Genomic DNA, 20,630 nt, shown 5'->3' with positions numbered 1-20,630 from the left:
TAGACCAATTAAGTTTAAAGTGGGTTATTTCCGGCGCCACAGTAGTTGGGAAATACTGAGATCAGTCAGTCAGTCAAACTTTATGAAGAGAGTTGTTGAAAATTCCCTATGTTTTGCTACGTTATCGTAGCCGGTCACCGGTGTTCTCAGCAGGATGCTCTGCCTTCAAAACAGCAGGTCAGTGAGAGCCGCCACTTTGGCGACGCCCCTTGACTACCGTTGTTAGGGGGTGTAGTACGGCCTGAACACTGTCTGAGGGTGCCCCTGGTGGCGTATTGCAGCATGACTGCCGGCTTTTTTTTCCAGCGATCTTGTTTTTAACCAATACTAATACTAATATTAATCCATATACAAGGCGCATCGGATTATAAAATGCACTACGGGATTATGGGGAAATTATAGGCTTTTAGGTGCGCCTTATAGTACGGAAAATACTCATGTCAACGTGTCATCCTCCCCCTGTTGTCCCCACATGTCTCTTAAACTGCCTCTGGACGGTTACAAACCAAGCCACTGATAAAAGAAATACATCATATATGCACATTGCAGTGACCCAGAAAAGGGCCTCACATGGCTGCTGCTATCCTACTGTAATTAACTTCTGTCAAAATGATAAATCATACAGTATGTGTGGAGGTGGAGGTCAGGAGGCTTCCACCAACCTGTGAGGTGAAGTGCAGCTGGAAGTGTTTGATACAGAGATTTTGGAATATGATTTCACTATTTTTAAAAAGAAATCAATCTTAATTTGATGAAGAACAACAACTACTAAACCTATTAAGTGGGGCACAAGCCAGTGTTAACTGTAGGCCGGTCCCAAGCCTGCAAAACTGGCAAAACGTTGCCAAACAAATATGAGCATTCATCGAAAAAATGGAAAAAGGATGACATGTTTTGGTGACCAAAAAAAAAAATATGTGTGTGTGTGTGTGTGTGTGTGTGTGTTTTTGTGTGTGTGTGTCACCCATGTTGGGTGGTATCTGTGTCATCCTTGAGCTCGGGTCCTCCTGGGAGTCTGAGGGTTTTGCGCAGTATCTTAGCTGTTACTAGTAGTGCGCTCTTCTGGACTGCTGCTTCGGATCTTGTTCCAGGAATCTGCTGGAGCCACTCTCCCAGTTTGGGGGTCACCGCCCCGAGTGCTCCCATTACCACAGGGATTACATTAACCTTGACCTCCCACATCTGGACCAGCTGTTCTTTCAACTCTTGATGCCCTCAATCTTTGTGTGTTCGTTCTTCCTGATGCTGGTGTCAGCTGGTATCTATATCTATATATATAGATATATAAAGATATACAGTAGATATAGAATATAGTCATGAAAGTACACTGAATGAAAACTAACCTTTATTTGACGGGGAGCAGAAGCCTCCAAACTTACTCCTTATTAGCGACACAATGATACATTTCAATGACAAGGGCAGAAGAAGAAAATATGAATTTTAGCAGTCATAGCTTTCCTGTGGAAGAAAAAAGGACAGGGAAGCCAAAAAAGATGAAACAGATGGAGGCATAAAGGCGAGAGTAGCTGCTCTTGTAGAAATACTGTCACTCATGAGTTCTATATAACTCCAGGTTGGATTTTCTTTTCTAAGCTCTTATATGTCTGTCTTCATGTCTCAAAAGATTTGAAAAGAGGCCTGGAGAATAGCCAGTGGTTTGGTACTGTGAGTGTGCACTAGTGAAGGGTGAGTGAAGAACAAAGAACCTACTGCCAATTTGATTATAAGATCACACCTATTCAGAAAGTTAATGTGATGTCTTAGATGTCAGGTTGCTCTGTTTTTCTCACATTCTGTTCTCTTCCCTTCATCAAGTATCCATCTCAAATCCACCTTGCCTTTATCTCGCTCTTTCTTACTTCTATCCATCCTCTTCTTTCTCCATTTGTGCCAAGGATCAGCCCTCACTCAAATACCTTTGATTAAATCCTTTCAATGAAGAAAGTGACAGTGTAAAATGTCATTCTCTAATCAAATGTCTCTAAAACAAAGCCTGTCACATCGCAAGCCACTCTGAACTTCATTAGCTCATTGTTCAGGTCGACATACATTTTTGCTAATGGCATAGTGGAAGTCATTACAATTCGGTATATTTCACAAAGAATATTAGTGATTACCTTATAAAAGAAAACGCTGCTAGCAGTGATCTTTTTTCACTTTGATACATATCTGAGTTCCCCTTATGCTCAAAAAGGTAACCGAAAATATTTTTCCAGAATAAAAAAGACTCTTTTTTGACTAGAAGTAAGAATAAAGTACAGCCTTTTCAGAGGGCTCTAACTGCACCAATTTTGGTTAGTTGACTGATTTTGTCCAGATTTAAACTTGTCAGGAAAACTTAATGCATTATCATGCATGGCTTCCAGAGGAAAAAGCACAACAATTTTGATGACATCCTGATTTTTTGGTGTTGATCTGAAATTTCACACATAATTGAATATTTTCTGCAATCATAATAACTTTTTATAAGCACTCCACGTTTTGTCAAGGGCAGAAATGTGTCCAGTATTTTGGAAAATGACCAAATAAATTAATACATAACTGCTGTCATTACCATCAGCTCAATTTACTGCCTATTAAGAAAAGTTGGCATTTGTAGTTAGTGTCACATTTTTTAGATTAAGATATTAGTGCTATCAATGTGTCAGTGAAAGCTGAAAGTAGCATTCAAAGTGCTGCTGTAGTCATTTTCAAACCAGCATAAAGTGTACATTTGCCAATACCTTTTGACATACAGCAATCCCTCGTTTATTCGTGCATCATCACTACTTGTGGATTTTTAGTAAGTAGTCACATGATACCATACGCACATGCTATTGGCTGACAGCATCCATGTGTGCTCTGTATCATGGAACACAGCGCACTTCCGTGTATTAAAGAAATACTTTTCTTGATACAAAATTGATTTAAACCATCTATAAGATTGTAGAGTGTGGGCTCAGCATTGCAGAGGGTTCATAAACATTTAAATTACCATAAATAATAAAATGGTCTGTCACTATTTCATGGAATTTCATTTTCACGAGTGGTGCTGGAACACCATAACCACGAGTAACGAGGGATCACTGTGTACTCAAATTATTAGCACGAAGATCTTCTCCTTTCGGCTTTCCCTTCAGGGGTCCCTGTACTTCTGTCTACTCTCGTCAGTCCTCTCAGTGTCCCACTTCTTCTTAGCTAACCTCTTTCTCTGTATACACTCCTGTACCTCCTCATTCCACCACCAAGTCTCCTCATCTACTTTCCTTCCAGATGACACACCAAGTACTCTCCTACCTGTCTCCCTGATCACATTAGCTGTAGTTGTCCAATCATCTGGAAGCACTTCCTGACCACCCAGAGCCTGTCTTAACTCCTTCCTAAAAATCATGCAACACTCTTTCCTTTTTTAGCTTCCACCATTTCGTCTTCTGCTCTGCCTTTGCCCTCTTCATCTTCCTCACCACCAGAGTCATCCTACACACCACCATCCTATGCTGTTTGGCTACACTCTCGCCTACCACTACTTTGCAGTCACTGATCTCCTTCAGGTTACACCGTCTACACAATTGTTTCCACACTTGAATTTTAAATTATTACATTTAGTTCTTATTCACATATTACAGAATGTGCCAATGTTTTATGAGATGAGTTAATCAATCTGTCAGGCATTTTCAGACAACCAGAGGGAAAGATCCTTGTTACCGTAACTCTTTCCTTGACTGGATTTGAACATCTTTCCTTGGCCAGGTACTGCTTGGGAGTTTATAATTGAGTTTAGACTCAGAAAATACTCATTAAGAAATTGTCAGTCGCCAGAGGAGGCCACACTCAATGTGTTTAGATACCACAGAGACTGCAGGTATCCCAGAGCCCATCTTGCCTCCAGCTGGAGGACAAAAGTGTACGTCTGTATATGCATGTTTGATTGTGCATGTGTGTGTTAGAGTCAGCATGTATTCATATTCATGTGTGACTACGTGCATGAGCTTAATAAACTCACAGGTTTGCCAAGCACCATCTGCCTGTGCAATGTTTGATGGAGCAGGAGCTGGTTGTGAGGGACATCCCTGCCATACAATATGTGAGAGAAAATATTGAAAGAAACACCTGTTTATTGTTTTGCTCCTTCCACAATCTCCATTGGAGCAGCTCCTCGAGTGGAAGAACTTTACAACAGGAGACAGTCGTATCCTTGGTGCATATAAAAAAAAGTCCACTGCACATGCAAACAGATGGTTTAAAGAATTTAATAGTTTCAAGTTTTTACTATTGTCTGTATTTTAGAGATTTCATGAAGTGATATGAGTGATTTTAAATTAATTCCACCTACAAAATGAAAGACTTGCACCCAAACATTTTATGTTTTTTTTTTAAAATTCTGTACACTCAGAATTGAAACACTCTCTTATGACATTCTTACCCAGGCCAAACTTAGCTTTGTACGTAGCTTTTTCTCATGCAGCATAACAAGATATTTCAAGAAAAGATCCAGAGGGGTCAGTGTTCTTTTTTGCATGCGTCCTTGCGTCTTTGACGCACATTTTTTGACAGGGATGCACAATCGTCAGACAACGTGCGTCCCTCGAACGCAAGCTTTAAACACTTGCAATGAAAAAAATCTATGCTATCTTTTTCCGCAATTTATCAATTTCTCCACTGAAATTTCTTACCGGGAAATCGCCAGTTTTTTGATCTCACGTAACGTTCTCATCACGAGACTCATCTGCCTGATTCAGCCTCATTAAAATTGACCAGAGCGGCACGGTGGCGTAGTGGGTAGCGCTGTAGCCGCACGGCAAGGGGGTTCCGGGTTCGAGTACCACTCTCTGTGGAGTTTGCATGTTCTCCCCATGTCTGTCTGGGTTTCCGGCTTCCTCCCACTTGCAAAAACATGTGCTTCAGTTTAATTTGCCTGTCCCAAATTGATCGTAGGTATCAGTGTGTGAGTGCGTGTTTGTCTGCGTCTCTATGTGGCTCCGCGGTACACTGGCGTTTCCACCGCCTCACACCCTAAGCCAGCCAGGATAGACAGATGAAGCAGTTGTGACAATGAATGAATGAATAAAATTGACCAAATGGCAACACAACATCTGCTCATTTTACATGCTGCAGTGAGAGAGCAACGAGTTATTCTCATATTATCACCATGCCTCTTAAAATGATGCAAAAGTTGGATAAACCCAAATGAGTGCTATCCTGAATAAAAAACAAAAGTTAATGAAAATAAAGACACAGATATTACTGTGGACAGTATGGAAGAAGATGCAGAGGAAGCCGACTGACAACCAGAAAAGAATCCAAATATTTTTACCAAAATGGACACAATTTTTTCCATGGGTGAGGCATGGCTTAATGTCGGACAAAATGCAGCCTAGAAAAAAATGTGTGTAGAGAAGGTTCTGTCAGCTTGGTGCAGTGTCCACAGGAGAATATACAAATAAAAGACAAAGAAAAATAATGAGAGAAAAGCAAAAGGGAAAAAAAACTGTATTTCTTAAACTGTTTATTAAGAATGACCACCAGGCTGTAACATTTTGATAAAAATAATATGTCATTTCCTTTTGTTTTCCTTTTTACTGAAATAGTTATGACATCGTTATTAATAAAATCGTTAACAGTTTGTTTAGTTTTTATATTGTGCTATTGCCAAAACTCAATCCTTGCATATATGGTTTCTACCGTATATTCTGTTACTACGTTTGGGATGCATGAACATCAAAGTTTTGTTGAAACGCACCCCAGGGATGCACTACTTTCTTCAGGTAAAATGAACTCTGAGTGGTGTGAAAAAAGAAGAGCCTGAACTGGCTTTCTATGTCATATGTTTTTCCTGACCTCAGAATACAATTTCAGTGGATAACGTTTCACTCTAATTTTGAGCTGATGAAATTAAAATAAACATTAGAAATCAATGCACACTCACAAATTATATATTAGTGATATCATTTTAATTCAACAGAACAGAACAATTATTTAAGTACTCTGTAAAATGTAAAATTTCCTATGCTGCTTCTAAAGCTGCTCCTTTCATTTCACCTAAATTTGTTTGTTGCCTTTTTTTCTGACTAACAGTCAAATTAAATTAAAATTAAATTAAAACAAAAAAATACGAAAAGTCTCGCCATGTATATCATTTATTTAACAGAAAATTTAATAAATCATATAGAAGGCGAGACTTTTCGTATTCTGTATTTTCAAGACAGCATTGACTTCATGTTTCCACTATATATGAAGAAACATTATAGTGAGACAAGAGTACATGTGCACTTGAAGGGAGCAGCATTTTCAGTGATGGATAAAGTTTATTAAGCGTGTGACAGTTAACACCCCCAGTAGTGAGAAAACACCACAGCAGCAAATAAATGTTAGTTTTACCCCGACTTCCTGTTATTTATAGACTCCATTCAATATTTCTAATGTGAATTGTAGCAACAAATTATTTTGCTGCTGTGATCATTATTATAAATGCCATCCAGCGTATGGAGCTATGATTCTCCAATTGTTCTATAGATTACAGATGCTGGCAGGCCACTAAATGACTTACATATATAATTTTGAGGTTTGTGCTTCAGGAGAGGTACTTTGTAATCAAGGACAGATCCTACTCCCAGGCCCGTGTGTGAATCTACTCTTGGAATCATTACACTTCATTTGTGTCCTTGGGTTTAGAGTAGGATTTGCTCCACTCTCAGTGTTTTATTTTACCTTGAACAAATGAACTAAAAATCATAATTAAAAAAAGGGAGGCAATAGCGACATAATTTTCAAGTCCTGGAATGATCGCTCTGATTTTATGGATTATGTTTAGGAAAGTATTTTGTCTTTTCAGGCAGGGCCTGCAAAATCTTATCTTTGTTGCCCCAAAGCACTGCGGAAAGTCAGTGTAAAACCAGCTATAAGCCCTTAGGGATTTCTGAAATGGATGAGCACAAACCTTGGAAGTGTACTTATACTTTGATCCTGTTCTGCATATCGTCGGGGAACCTTTTCTCTGACTTTTAACAGCCCATCTGTTATTACATTAATGAATTTCAAAAGGCAAATTACTACCCTTTTCTTTATTGATGTTTTTGAGCTTTCACATGAGTTTTTAGGACAGCTATTTGAGCACAAGGGTGCATATGTATACTGTGATCATTTCTTTTCAGGCTTCATCTCTCTATCTTGTACATTCAATGCTCTTCTCGACTTTTAAAGGAGGTTTCAAGGTTTGTTAACGGGTTTTAAAGGGTTTTAAAATTACGATAAGTGATCACTTTCGCTTGAAGTGGATTAATTTAATCATTCATGTGGCTAATCATTCATCCAATAATGAATTTTCCCACAAATCTTCTCTAAAATACCTTCTCTACTATTCATAGATTATTCTACTTACTGTCATGCTTTTTCTTCCTTTTTGTGTGTTTCTGTTTATCTATTAGTCATTTAGACACTTATGCTAATGTAACTTAAGTTGTTTTTTTTTCAAATTTCTAACTCTATTGATGATTTTTTTTTTTTTAGACGCTGCCAACCACAACATATGAGTTAGAGATTGTGGCCAAGGACATGGCAGGAAGTGAGGTGGGCCTGACTGGAACAGCCACAGCTACTATTACCATCACAGACAAGAATGACCACGCCCCTGAGTTCACACATCCACTGGTGAGAAACAGCCTTTCTTTCCTGTCTTTTCACGTCCCCTTGTCACAGTAGGATCACAAAAGGTTTCACTTCATGCTAAAAGTCACACTGTACTACAAACACAAATCACATGGCCCTCTCAATGTCAAACTTTGATTGGTTTCTGTTTATGAAGGACACTCCAAATTATTATTTTCATTAAACACAAGTGTGGATAGAGACAACAATGTAGAGAAGAGTTGAAGAGCAGAAAATACAAAGAGAGCACAAATACAAGAAGCCTTCAGGTGGCTTCCTTTTTACATAGGAACCTTTACTCAGTCTGCTGCTTTTCCTTACTTTGATTTGTTGTTTTTGCATTAAATTGACATAGTTTCATTCACTAATTAACCTCAGTTACATCTGCTTTGCTATATATGTTTTTCAGTAGTCAATTATTGTTGTAATATCTCTGTTATAATATTTTTAATCTTTTTTGGTAGCACTCAGCAAGTATTTTCAAAAAAAGAGACTGCGCCCTGTGAATAATGATTAATTTCAAAGACTGACCAAAACCAAAAAATGTCAGCACAGCTGAAGTAAAAATCTTGCATTTTCAAGTAAAGAATTCAAACATATGAGGAATTGTGGGAATTGAAACTGGAGGAGTTCAGGAAGTGGAGTGTCTTTTAAAGCATATCCCATTTCAATAAAAACAAGAGATTTTGATGATGGATTAGATCTATAGCCAATAAATCAATTTGCAATTTCAGTGAAGGTATTAATATGTTTTCATTTTTTAAATCTCTCTTTTACATTTGAATAAGAATGAAAAAAATGTCACGGAGATACTGCGCTTTGCCTTTGTAGGGTAGTAAAGTAGCGATGGCTCATATGGGGACTGCTTGACAGGTGGACTTGTACTCATATGAGTACCAAAAGGTAAACGCACTGTCAGAAAACTAACCTCTAATTAAAAAGAGTCACCCGAGCCATGCTCAGATGCCCTGACACAATCCCACTTCAACACATTTCATCCATGTTTTTACCCATTCAAAGAATATCCAGCTCAGAAAGACCTTAAACTTTCACATATAAAGAAATATTGCAGTCCTTCCCAGCTAAAGGTAAAGCTCAATAAATAACTCGCATGGATGTGTGTGTGTGTGTGTATGTGTATGTGTGTGTGTGTGTGTGTGTGTGTGTGTGTGTGTTTGTGTGTGTGTGTGTGTGTGTGTGTGTGTGTGTGTGTGTGTGTGTGTGTGTGTGTGTGTGTGTGTGTGTGTGTGTGTGTGTGTGTGTGTGTGTGTGTGTGTGTGTGTGTGTGTGTGTGTAAGGAATGCATCTCAAATGTTGTTACATGCCAGTGTAGCTTAGCGATGTGGTCAGAGGCAAGATAAGGGAATCTCTGAGAAGCAGGGGGAGTAGCCATGTTGTATTTCTGTCAAGATTTCAGTCATGCTCAGCAACATCTAGAGGCATTATTGTTCATCAAACAAACTGAACTAATGCCTTCAAGTTATGCTATAAAATAAAATATGCATGTGTGAATAAAGGGAAAATAGCCCACCTATGCCAACTTATGGCCAATTTGGACGTTTTCTTTTCTACCCGCATCACTCCTTCAATCCTCCATGTGAGATAATAAAAATAAATATGAATCAACACCAAAAATAGGCCCTCCCTTTTCCAACTGTGCCTTCAGGTGTGGTTGTAACACTGAGCTGCGTCGCTGTTAATGGAAACGCCTGCAACCGTTGTCAGGTTTTGGAAATGCATCACGTCGCACCCGAACCAAACCTCCCTCACAGCGCTTCTATGATGCATGGTGGTGTCATGGCAGCTTGTGAGGTGCACAGCTTAGATGCAAAATGTTACAGCTCAGAGGGCTCGGGAAGGCCGCGCAGAGTGTACCATGTCCATTTCCCAGTTAATGTTCTCATTTCTCATTGGGAAGAGATCCATTTAATGGCGGGGAGAAATGGAGCTTTTAAAAAACAAGTGTTTGAAAGCACTAAGCTCCCCATATAAATCCTCCTCCCCCTAACCTCCCTGACTGCTCCTAGTTCATCCATGAATCATCTGTGACCTCTAAGATGCCATCGTATTTTGAATGTATTGGTAAGTGTGTATCAGTCCTGGTATTGTCAATAGCAGCTCTCAAGCTTTAACTGTTTAAATTATTCAACTAAAAGTTCTCAAAATTCTATCTTTCAAAAGAATCTGAATATTCATGGACTCCTGCCGACCAAATGTGTTCAAAGTCTTCCAAATTGTTAGAGGGAAGTAGAAAGGAGTGGAAGGATACAGAGATACAGAGCAAGGAGAAGGAAGCAAGCTAATGAATGTTCATAAGATGAATTCCTCCCTGCTATTATTCATTAAATCCAGTGAAGATAGGTTTTATGAGCTGACATTTTGTTTGAATTCAGCAAACATAATTCCCACATTGGGTGTTTGTGCTTTTCCACGGACCTATTTAGCACAGCTCAATGCTTAGAGCCAGCCATAGCTTATTACAACATTATCACAGGATCGTGAATGCAGTGGGGAGAAATTGATGGCACAGCCGCAAAAGATCAGTTTGGTGGGTTTTTTCATCATATGGCTGGTTAAACATTTATCAACACCCCGCAAAATAGGAAACAATCCCATAATGTACAAAATGGTTCAGTCCAGGTACCGGGCTGGCCTAACAGCATGCCACAATGCGCTATTCAAGCCACACCCAGGTAGTGCCTCGGTTTGGCCCCTGACCCGGAGGCGGACCAACGCAGCATCATCAGGTGAGCATCTCTCATAAAGTTCAGTATGGATGTGGGGAAAACGCGTAGGCGCCGAGTTTGCACACTACCGTGACAGTTTGTATGATGCGGACACGTGAGTGTGGACCTGCGTGAATGTGCGTGAAATAGTCTGAGCACTCCTGCGGTCCTGCCAGGAAACAATGAGAGCGCTGCCGCGGCCGCTCTCCTGGGCGAGGGAGAGAGGCGCGCGGAACGGAGATGGACGGAGCGCCCTCTACCGCTCCGTCAAAAACATGTATTCCATCACTATGGAGATTTAGCCACTCCCTAATTAATTAAGCTGCAGTGATGGTGTTGAAATTATACTTCCTGTTAAAGACTCAGAGAAAAGGTAGGAAGTTGTGTTGTACTTGGAAAAGGAATACACAGCATTTCATTGCTTTGTACCTGTGACGTATGCAATGACAATAAAGTTGAATCTAATCTAATCAGAAATTTATGAGAAAACCAGCATTTGGAAATTGTTGTGTAATGCAGACACCATTTATTACGATATAATTATATCTGCTTCTAACAAGCTAAAATTTTAATACAAAACGTTATATTGAAAGTGTGTTGTCATTTTATTGCAAACACTGATCGCCTGGTGTTGTAAGTAAGCACTGATTCCAAAATATATTTTCTTGTTATTGTGGTCATGGCCTGCATAGCATGCAGTTGAAGCTGGAATCTCCTTTTAGTAGTCTCTCTTTAATTCATACAAAGCAAATCAATGTGAGTGGACAAAGAAATGACTAGCAGCATCTTACTCCATGCTGGTTAACAGTGTGAGTGTTCATCGGTATTTCAGCAGAAAGCATGTCAGAATTTATTTGTTAACACCTGTTTTTCTCTGCTTTCTTCCATATTTCATCTCCTACTATCTTCTCTCCAAGGGAAGTTCTGGAATTCACATATGGCTCTTCAACTTTATTATGAATCATCTTTATAGGTGGTTCCACACGTTTTATGACATTGGACAGATTTTTATTGTCTAAATTACAGTCTGTATCCAGAATCTACATGACACATGGTCAGATGTAAAATTTCAACTTTCTTCTGATGTAATCTGGAAACCAACAGCTTAATCCATGTGATATGTGGGCAATATTATCTGTTGTCTATGAATGTCAAGACATGGTTTCACTGAATGTTATGTTAAGCTTCTGGGCTAATTTAAGGTGAGAAAGGACAGAGGTTGTGGATTTAGGTGTCATATCCATTACTTTTCCATTGTTTTATTTGATTGGTAGTGGGATTATAATATAGTTTATGTAGTATATGAATAAAACAGAAGTAAAACCTTAACCAACTGGCTCCAAGACTATGTGACATAAAATACAGCCAAAATGAACCGACTGTGTAGGCCGTTGTATGTACTGAGGAACTATCCGAGAAAATGGAATACAAAAAGAAACAAACTACTGTATTTTAAGAAAAAGAAAGGGCCTCAATAGTAGTTGCTCATCACCTCAATGTGTCACAATCCGCTCGTGGTTTTCCTCTCATCTGATCAGCTCTACCTGCCTGCCACTCCCACCTCATCAGTGCAACTACCTTCACCTATGTTTCCTCACCTGATTATCACCTGCCTGTTCAGTACATATACCCTCCCATTTCTCTCAGTCTCTGCCAGATTGTCTTTGTGTCATGCATAGCTCTCTCGCATTTATCTCCGGACTGCTCCCTCAGTTTCAACCCTGCCTGTGTTCGACCCGTCTTCTTTGTCTCTACCCCGGTAAACTGACCAGCCTTCTGTCTTTGACTGCCCTGCCTGCTTGTTCCTTGTCTGCTACCTGTCAGCTGGGATTCTGTTTGCTGAGACTGTTTTTCTGGGTTATTGCTACCATTCTGTGCGAAGCTTCAGAATAAACTGTTGGACTATTCCTGCTCTGGTCTCAGTCTGTGCTGTACTTGGGTCCTACCTCAGAGGTAGATGATGCTTCAAACCTTTCATAAATGATGCAAACATTTCCATTGTAGCAGTCTGAAATGCTGTATTTACATGCTGCATTTCCCATTAGTTATTTTTAAGGAAGGATGATTCACTTTTTTTTCTCTCCCATTTTTAATATCAAAAATGCAATATTTTTTCAGTCATTTATCACTGTAGAATCTTCTCTGACTACTGCTACAGTAAAGATCTTGTCCAATTTTAAGAAAAGAAAATTGTATCAAATGAAAAGATATATATACAGGACATGTCAATGCCTTAATATCCCTCCCAATCAATTTTACAGATTACCATTGCAAAGTACTTTCATTCATACTGCTGTTGTTGATATGGTTAAACTTTTATACAAATTGATATCACAGCACACTGGTGTGACCTTTTGCCCTTCTTGTTTCTTTACTTCTGTTACCTCATCGTTCCTTCTTCACCACTATCATGATCCGCCTGTCATTTTCTTCCCCCGCACCCGGACTCCTAGTCTCATGTCCTTCTCTCATGTCTCTCTGGGTCTGCTAATTCCACACTATGACTGGGCCAATTTGCCCTGCTCCTCATAACAAGACCATGATGGACCTTATCACTCCAATCACTCAAACCCTCTGACAGCTAGTCTGGGGTTTTTTTACACTCAATTTCACAAATTCTCTGTGCCTGTCTGTCTTTCTGTCTGCTGCCCCTCTGCGTCTCTATTTTTCTACACTCTCTCCTCTATGATGACTAGCAGAATATGTTCACCTGCAATCCATCTGTCCAGTGATAAAGACATTAGCTGTGATGGGTGTAGGATCAGCACAGGGCAGCAGGGCCCTGTCAGTGCTGGTCTGTCTTGGGGGACGGCAACCAGGTGTCACAGATTAGTCCTGGCTTTACATGATTGCTTCGGTAGCTCCGAGATACACTCTCAGTGCTAACCCTGGGTTGTTCTGTGGTTGAGTCGGCCAGAAATATCTGTCACAAAGAGGAAGGAATGGGAGAGGATTTATGCACTGTGTTTTAGATTAGAAAGGTGTTATGAGGGATTAGAGACCATATGTGAATGTGTGCAAGGGTGAATGTGTTTTTTGACATTGACACACAAACGTCCAAACACATTGTTGTTAAAGTAAGTTGTAGAGAGACAGATCTTTCAAAGTTTTGCAATTTGTGATTAAATACTCCATATCATTTTTTTTTTCTCTCGAGATAGAGTATGAGTATGGATTTACTAAAATGTGTCTCATACATGTTGGAGCAAATTTGCCCAGGTTTGCAGCAATGTTTCACTCTGCATTTGCTTAGATATTTAAATTATCTGTTATTTATTGTGTATGCATATGTGAGTCATTTTTTATTTTATTTTATCATGACAAGGGAGCAAGCTGTATTAAACAGGTGGCCCATGACAGGTTTATATAAAGTAATTTAATTTAGATGTGGCGGACACCGTAATGCATGTTGTCACGCCCGGTCTTCTACAGGGTGAAGAATCAGTCAAAGAATTACAAAGCACATGTGCTGAAAACAGGTTAGAAATGTAACGTTAGAAATCACAAAAGCAGCTGCCTGCCATCATGCAAGCTCACAATAGGTTTGCCATTACTGTATATGAAAAAGTCTTCACATTTTTTTCTTCTTACCACTGATTTTGGTGCAGCACAGACCATTTTTACATAAAATTATAACCACTGACAGGTAAAGTGAATAAAATTGATTATCTCGATGCTGTCATTTGTCAGTGGGTGGAATATATTTAGCAGCAAGTGAACATTTTGTCCTTGAGGTTGACGGGTTGGCAGTGGGAAAAATAGTCAATTGTAAGAATTTGAGTAGCTTTGACAAAAGTCAATTTGTGATGCTAGACGGGGTCAGAGCATCTCCAAATCTGTAGTCATGTTGTGTAAAGCACGCTCTTAAGTCGAACCTTGATTGACGCCCTCTCTCACCGTGCCACAATCAAAACAGCCGATGTGAGTTTACTTGATTTTATTTTATTGTACAATGTTCATTATTTCAAGATGATCATTCATACTGTGCAGTGTAAAGATGCATGAAGGGAGGTTAATCATAGTTTGCTGTATTCCAATCGAAAATGTCCGTATTTTTGGTTGCGCAAGCCACACTCACACATTCTGGCTATAAAATATTTTTTTAGTTTAGTTTATTTGAAGGGGACAGTGCAATTTCATAAAACACATGATTATACACGGAATTAGCCAGAATTAGCCAGAAGGCTAGTTTCCATCTGTAGTCCCCTGGCCATGATGTATAAAAAGCAGTAAAAGCAATAAAATAATAAAATCAATAAAATACATTTACAATATAGTAAAAATATACATATTCAAACACTGTACTTTTAAAAGAAAATCACACATATCAAAATAAACATTTCATCACAACATCAAACATCACAACTTGCTTGTCGTTTAATGTTGGTTGTTTCCAATCATCAGTGGTTAGTACCTTACAATTGTGGTTCTAAAGAATAAAAAGCAGCAACCTTGACAAGATCATGGGTATCCTAGGCTCATTGATGCGTGCAGAAAGTTACAAACCAGCCTGTGCTGACAACCCCTACAGAAGAGCAACTTCACAGTACATCATAGCTTGCTGCATGTGGGTCAGCAGAGGTGCATGTAAGTCAGAATGCCCAATATACTACAAGTGGTGCATTAGAATTGGACCCCACAGCAATGGAATATTTTATAATACTAAGATCTCTGCATTCTCTAAAGACAACTAGACTTTTAGGAAATGCTCAAAGACATTTTGCCTCTCACCCAAGAGACCTCTTCAGTTCTGCATGGTTGGTGGAGAGATATTAAGCCTTGTAGGAGGCATCAAAATCATTACATTATGTTTGGGGTAGTTGAAACCCAGTTGTTATTGGAGATCTGCCATGACTTAGATGACCAAGAATTTTCACATACATTTTTGAACACGATGACAAGTTGAAAGTATTGTATTGAGCTCCAAAGACCTCAGATTTCAATTCAATGGGATGTGCGAGGCAAACAAGTCTGATACACAGAGACGCAACAAACAACTTGTGGAATTTGCAAGATATACTTTTGAAATCAATTCCTCAATGAGCTAGAACTGTTTTATTGGTAAAATGGGGCTGTCACAATATAGGCATGTGGCTGAAATGTTATGGTTGATAGGTTTATACAGTACAGTGAGAGATGTTACTACTGATTACCAGATTGCTGTTATTAACAATTGTATCACCCGTTAGTCCTTTCTCCTTGTGGGATCTCTCATTGAGGCAAATTGCAGGACAAATCTTTACCTAATAGACTGTAAACCAAGCTTTCCATTTGCATTAAGTGGGCTAATGTGTGCTTGCTCAAAGCAAAGTACAAATTTACATCCCATTGCTTAATGAGTGCATCAGATGGAGGAAAATAAGTAATGGACTTATGGTCTTGTGTTTAAAAAATAACAAATAATAAATGATATACCACAAACACAGAATGAGTTATTTATTTATTTAATCACCATTGTTGCACCCGTGAATATCTGCATCATCCATACAGTTTGATTTTATTTTTTTTAAAGGGGGAAATCGGAACTGTTTTGAAATATCAATCAACACCTTAATAGGCTGAAGAATTTCCTATAAAAATTATGATTGCTCAAGTTAACACATGTTTGTTCCATCTTCCTGCTGTATTAGACACTGGTGATGCAGAGAAAGCGTTGACATACACCACTGCAAAAACCTGGGTGTCAGGTCCCTGTTGCCACGCTACATGTTTGGCTGTCTGGAACAAACACAATTAACCATGATTGACAGTTGGGGTCCCAGCTAGTGACCATGTCCTTATTGCTGCTCTGGCATTTCCTCGTATGTTGCAGTACCATACATAATTGGACTTGCACTTATCTCTCCCCTGACCAACAGCAAAACTTGCAAAACCAGGCATTCAAAACTGAAGGAAGAAAAAACAAAACTTACAGTATACTAGACACTGTAAATTTAAAGTTAATTAATTAAATTAATAAAGATGGTTTAGCCGTCGAGTAGGCAAAAGTGTGTAGGGTCATGCTTTTGTGGTGATGCACTATTTTGTCATCTGTATGACAGTCAGTGGTAAGAGTTTTGCTAACTGTACCACTTGAATGGCCGCCAGTGTGTTTGAGGCACATTGTTAATTCACCGCAGGCCTGTATTCCTGGAGGATTGTTATGTTTCTCTTAAATTAAGTCAGCTGCATTGACAAATATGAGGGCTGTCATGTTTCGCAAAAGCAGAAAAGCGGCTTTGCTGAATGTCAGATTCATCGAAAATCTATCTTTGGAAACAAATTTAATAAAGACACAGGTAAGCTCATTAACTCTCCAGGCACACTTCCTGTAGGCAGGATTAAAGCCGGGGTAGGGTAAAAGGCAAATGGATGGGGGGATGACAGAGAGATAAATTGCCAATTCTAAACACACACACACACACACACACACACACACACACACACACACACACACACAGCATAAGATTGTGTGGGAAGATGAGCCATTATGGGCTCTTGGTTTCATTTCAGCTTGATGCTGGTACAATAAAGATGTTTTTTACAGATTTGCACTCTGTCTACTCCTGGTTCTGCTGGGAGTTAAGCTGTTTTAGAAAGCAGATAAACGACAAACAGGTTCTTGAAAATGTATGATTTCTGCTTAAGAGATTTCTTTTCCACCTTTACCTCGATTATGTCTATCTCAGTACTTTATTATTATCAAAGATACTTAACAAAGAGATGTTACATTCAAGGTATCACATCAGTTTTAGGTTTCAGCATGCTGTGTCAGATAGGGCATTAGATTTTGTCCACTTACAATAGACAGATTATGTTCTCTCTCTGTAGAAACTGCTTTGGGTTGATGAAAAATGTTGCAGTGAAAAAGAGAATCTGAAATACCTTGGAGGTGGGTCTGTTCTGTCAAGATGTTGAAATAGAGTGAAATGAGCCATAGAATCTTGTTTTGGGAAGCTTAATGTGATGGTCTCCTGTTATGTATGTTAGTTTTTCAGAGACAAACTTATGGGCAGAGACGTATCATAAAGTACTTTCCATTAGAACAAATGAGCAGATGGTAAACTGTCTGTCTGGCTGCTTGTCATCACAGCCCCAACTGTCATCTGTATTTATAACTTACTCTGACAGACATCCAGGAATAAAATAAATTGATGTGAACTCTGTCAATCTGTCTCTGTTTGTGCAATAGAATGTGGTGCTATGCATATAAGTGTTTGACTGTAATTATATTCTCCATGTTTAGTTGTATTTGTCCATGAGAGGGAAAACAATTTGATAAATTTGATGGTTTGACAGCCTGTCTCCCATTAAAGCTTTACTTGTTTTAGTGTTACAGACTCATTTTGTCTATCACCCTGTCTCATTCTTTGTTTTCATTATTTTCACTTAGTCTACATCCTTTCATATTAAATTCCTACCTCTGATCGCAGTTAAACTAGGAGAAAAAGGTTTTGGTCATGGGTTTGTAACAACCAAGCAATGCCAGTTGGCAAAGAAAGACAAATTAAAAGCTCGTATAAAAAATAGGAGACAATTTCCATATTAGTGTTAATGAGGCAGAGAGCATTTAGAGTTCCCCTGTAAAGCAGAAAGATGTGTCTACTCTTCCAAGGCCTAAATTTTGTTTCCTGGCCCTTTGCCAGGATTCCAGGCTTCCTTTGCACCTCCATCTGCTGGAAATGAGGTATTCTGAATATTTATGAAGGTCTTGAGCCATGTCAAACATTGTTGACAATTGTGAGATTTAAGTTTTGTAAAATTTTGTTGTGGTTTCACGAATCAGCAGCTATTTTGTGTTAATTTGCTGATCTTAACAAACCAAGGTTCTAAGCGACATGAAAGAAAAACAATGTAAAAGATAAATGCTTTAGCATGTTTAGCGTTGTTACAGTGGTCCTGCTAGAATGATTGTGTATTAGGTGACCACAATCATAGACTAGGTTCTTGAATTTTGCAAGATATAGTTATTCAAATTTTCTCTTGTTTTTGTTTTTGATTTATCATTAAATTTCCTTTTTTTTTTTGGAACACTAATTCCTCCTTAGCTCCTTAAATGATGCCACTAATACTGTGAAGTTAACTGATGTCAAATGGAGCTAAATGAATTAAAAAAAACCCAATGCATTCTGTTGCACCACAGATAATTAATAATTATAGCCAGTCATCGTCACGTTTTATATTTACATTATTATAATAAAGGTGTTGTTTTTTTTTAACATTGCTCTCAGAGCCAACTCTTCATCATATTAACTTAGCCTGTTAGCTCCACCATGGCAACCATTTCGACATTTATTGTTACACCTAAAAGCAACTCTCATAATGTGGCTCATTGACTATGAAAATACACCACTTGGAATTGCAACAATTTCAATATTAGATTAATATTATTTAATAAAAAGGAATTCAGCTCATTAACTAGATAAATTGTAACGTACATGAATCAGCACAATGTCTAATCTGATCATAGTTCAAGTTTGTAAGATTATTATTTGTCATCTATGCTGTTAATTTACATATCATAGCCTCAACAGTGGAGTGTATTTGAAGACCAGTGACCACACCCAATGTATTAAAAATAGCACCGCTAGAACTACTGCTGGGTTTATCTTTTCTTATATTTCAACTTATCCTGTGTTCATGACGTGTTTTGACTCAAAAACTGGCAATCATTTTTCTCGGTGGGATGACATCACCTTTATATTTATGGGAGAGATCTTTGAAACTTAAAAAGATTTGGGGAGCAGAAAATCATTGCCTGTGTATATTATACTGCTTATAATCTTAAACGTCTGTCTGTCTGTCCGTACGTCCGTCCATTCACCCCCGGATCTCTATATGAAACTTTAATTGACTCTCTGTCTTGAGCAGTAAAAAGAAAACAAGCCCCCTCCCCCACCCACCCAACCACACATACAGCCCTGCATAGACAAACACACATACACACGCTTTGATTATAGCAAACCTTAAGGTGGCCCTTTTTTCCTCTCCCTTGTGCTATCTCACTCTTCTACTCTGTGTTTAAGCAATTTCAGGCCAGCTCTGCCTCCTAGTTAGTAATTTCCTCTTAGTCTTTCAGGTTACCGGTTGCTTTGTGCTCTAGGTGAAATTGAGGCCTTATCAGCGGCAGGGCAGGAGCCCAGTGGCCTCACATCACACAGAATACAGCATGTCCTCCTACTGCATGACTGCCCTGCATAAATAAACCAATCTGACCGGCTGCTGTCTATGTCTGCACTGTATTTGTGTGTGTGTGTGTGTGTGGGGGGGGGGTAGACCGAGGACTTGTAAATTTTGCATTTTAGTTTGAAGTGTAAGGTGGGTGATGAGCATGGGAATGCTGGAGACAGACATTGGTTTCTGATCACAGTGCTTATACCTGAGCATGTCGTGAGTTCATCGCGATTGACTTTCGTGACTGTACTAAAGTTGAGACAATGCTTTCTGTATTAAATTTCAAAGACACCCCATCCATTCATCCAGTCATTTTTTTAAAAAGGAGTACTTGACTTTTTCAAGTTTGCAGCAAGTTTCCCCTTGAATCTTTGACACAAGTTAATGGGATGAAAGGATCGGCCATCTTGATCTCAACAGAAATAGAACGAACTTCCTTCCCTACATACTTTGAATACATACAAATAGTCTGCTTGGTGTAGTATGTGTCAAAAATGCTGTTCTTTTATGAAGAAGAAAAAAAACTAGTTATTTTATTTGGTTCCGTGTTTTTCTCCTCCAGAAAAGATGCCTCCCACTAAACCGTTGACTAAAGACATGAGTTTTCTACATTACACTTTGTGAGTTTCAAATTGGACCACAATTTATTTCAAAACTCGATGTGATGTCATGATGCAGGCTTGTGGCACTGCCTCTTACAATCAGATTTCCAATGAGCACATAAAAATATTTCACTTTCAGCAGTTAGATATAGAAACAAGAAAATCTATTTCTGAGTGGGAGGAGGACTTTGAAGAACACTGTGTACTTACCCTGATTCCCTGTCTGACTATGAATGGTTCAAAGTGTTTTTTACAAGGTTCGGACGGGGGGGTAGGGGGGGTGGATCGATGCCTGTCTCTCTTTAGATAAATGCATCGAGCCAAGCAGTGTATGGTGGTAAGAGGGTAATCTGTGAAGTAACAATACCGTGGGCTGGCAGGAGACACAGTAATCAAGGCTGGACCCGCACTATCCTTAAACAGAGTGTTCTGTGTCTAAAAGATTACAGTATAAGCTCTGATACCATAATGGTCCTGACACGCACACAAACACACACACACACGTGCACACACACACACACACACA

At 39.0% G+C, this 20,630-nt stretch overlaps 1 protein-coding gene across 1 annotated transcript in view; it reads left to right on the top strand.

Moving 5' to 3' along the window:
- cdh13 (cadherin 13, H-cadherin (heart)) overlaps positions 1-20,630 on the top strand; it is a 370,468-nt gene that overhangs the window by 236,889 nt on the left and 112,949 nt on the right. The window contains exon 8 of the mRNA XM_068313468.1: positions 7,486-7,626. Within this exon, the coding sequence (XP_068169569.1) occupies positions 7,486-7,626 (141 nt within the window). The remainder of the gene's footprint in view (positions 1-7,485; positions 7,627-20,630) is intronic.

The sequence above is a fragment of the Antennarius striatus genome, chromosome 4 (assembly GCF_040054535.1).
Source record: "Antennarius striatus isolate MH-2024 chromosome 4, ASM4005453v1, whole genome shotgun sequence".
In the NCBI taxonomy this organism is placed as follows: Eukaryota; Metazoa; Chordata; class Actinopteri; order Lophiiformes; family Antennariidae; genus Antennarius; species Antennarius striatus.
This window is presented reverse-complemented; position numbering and strand designations above follow the sequence as displayed.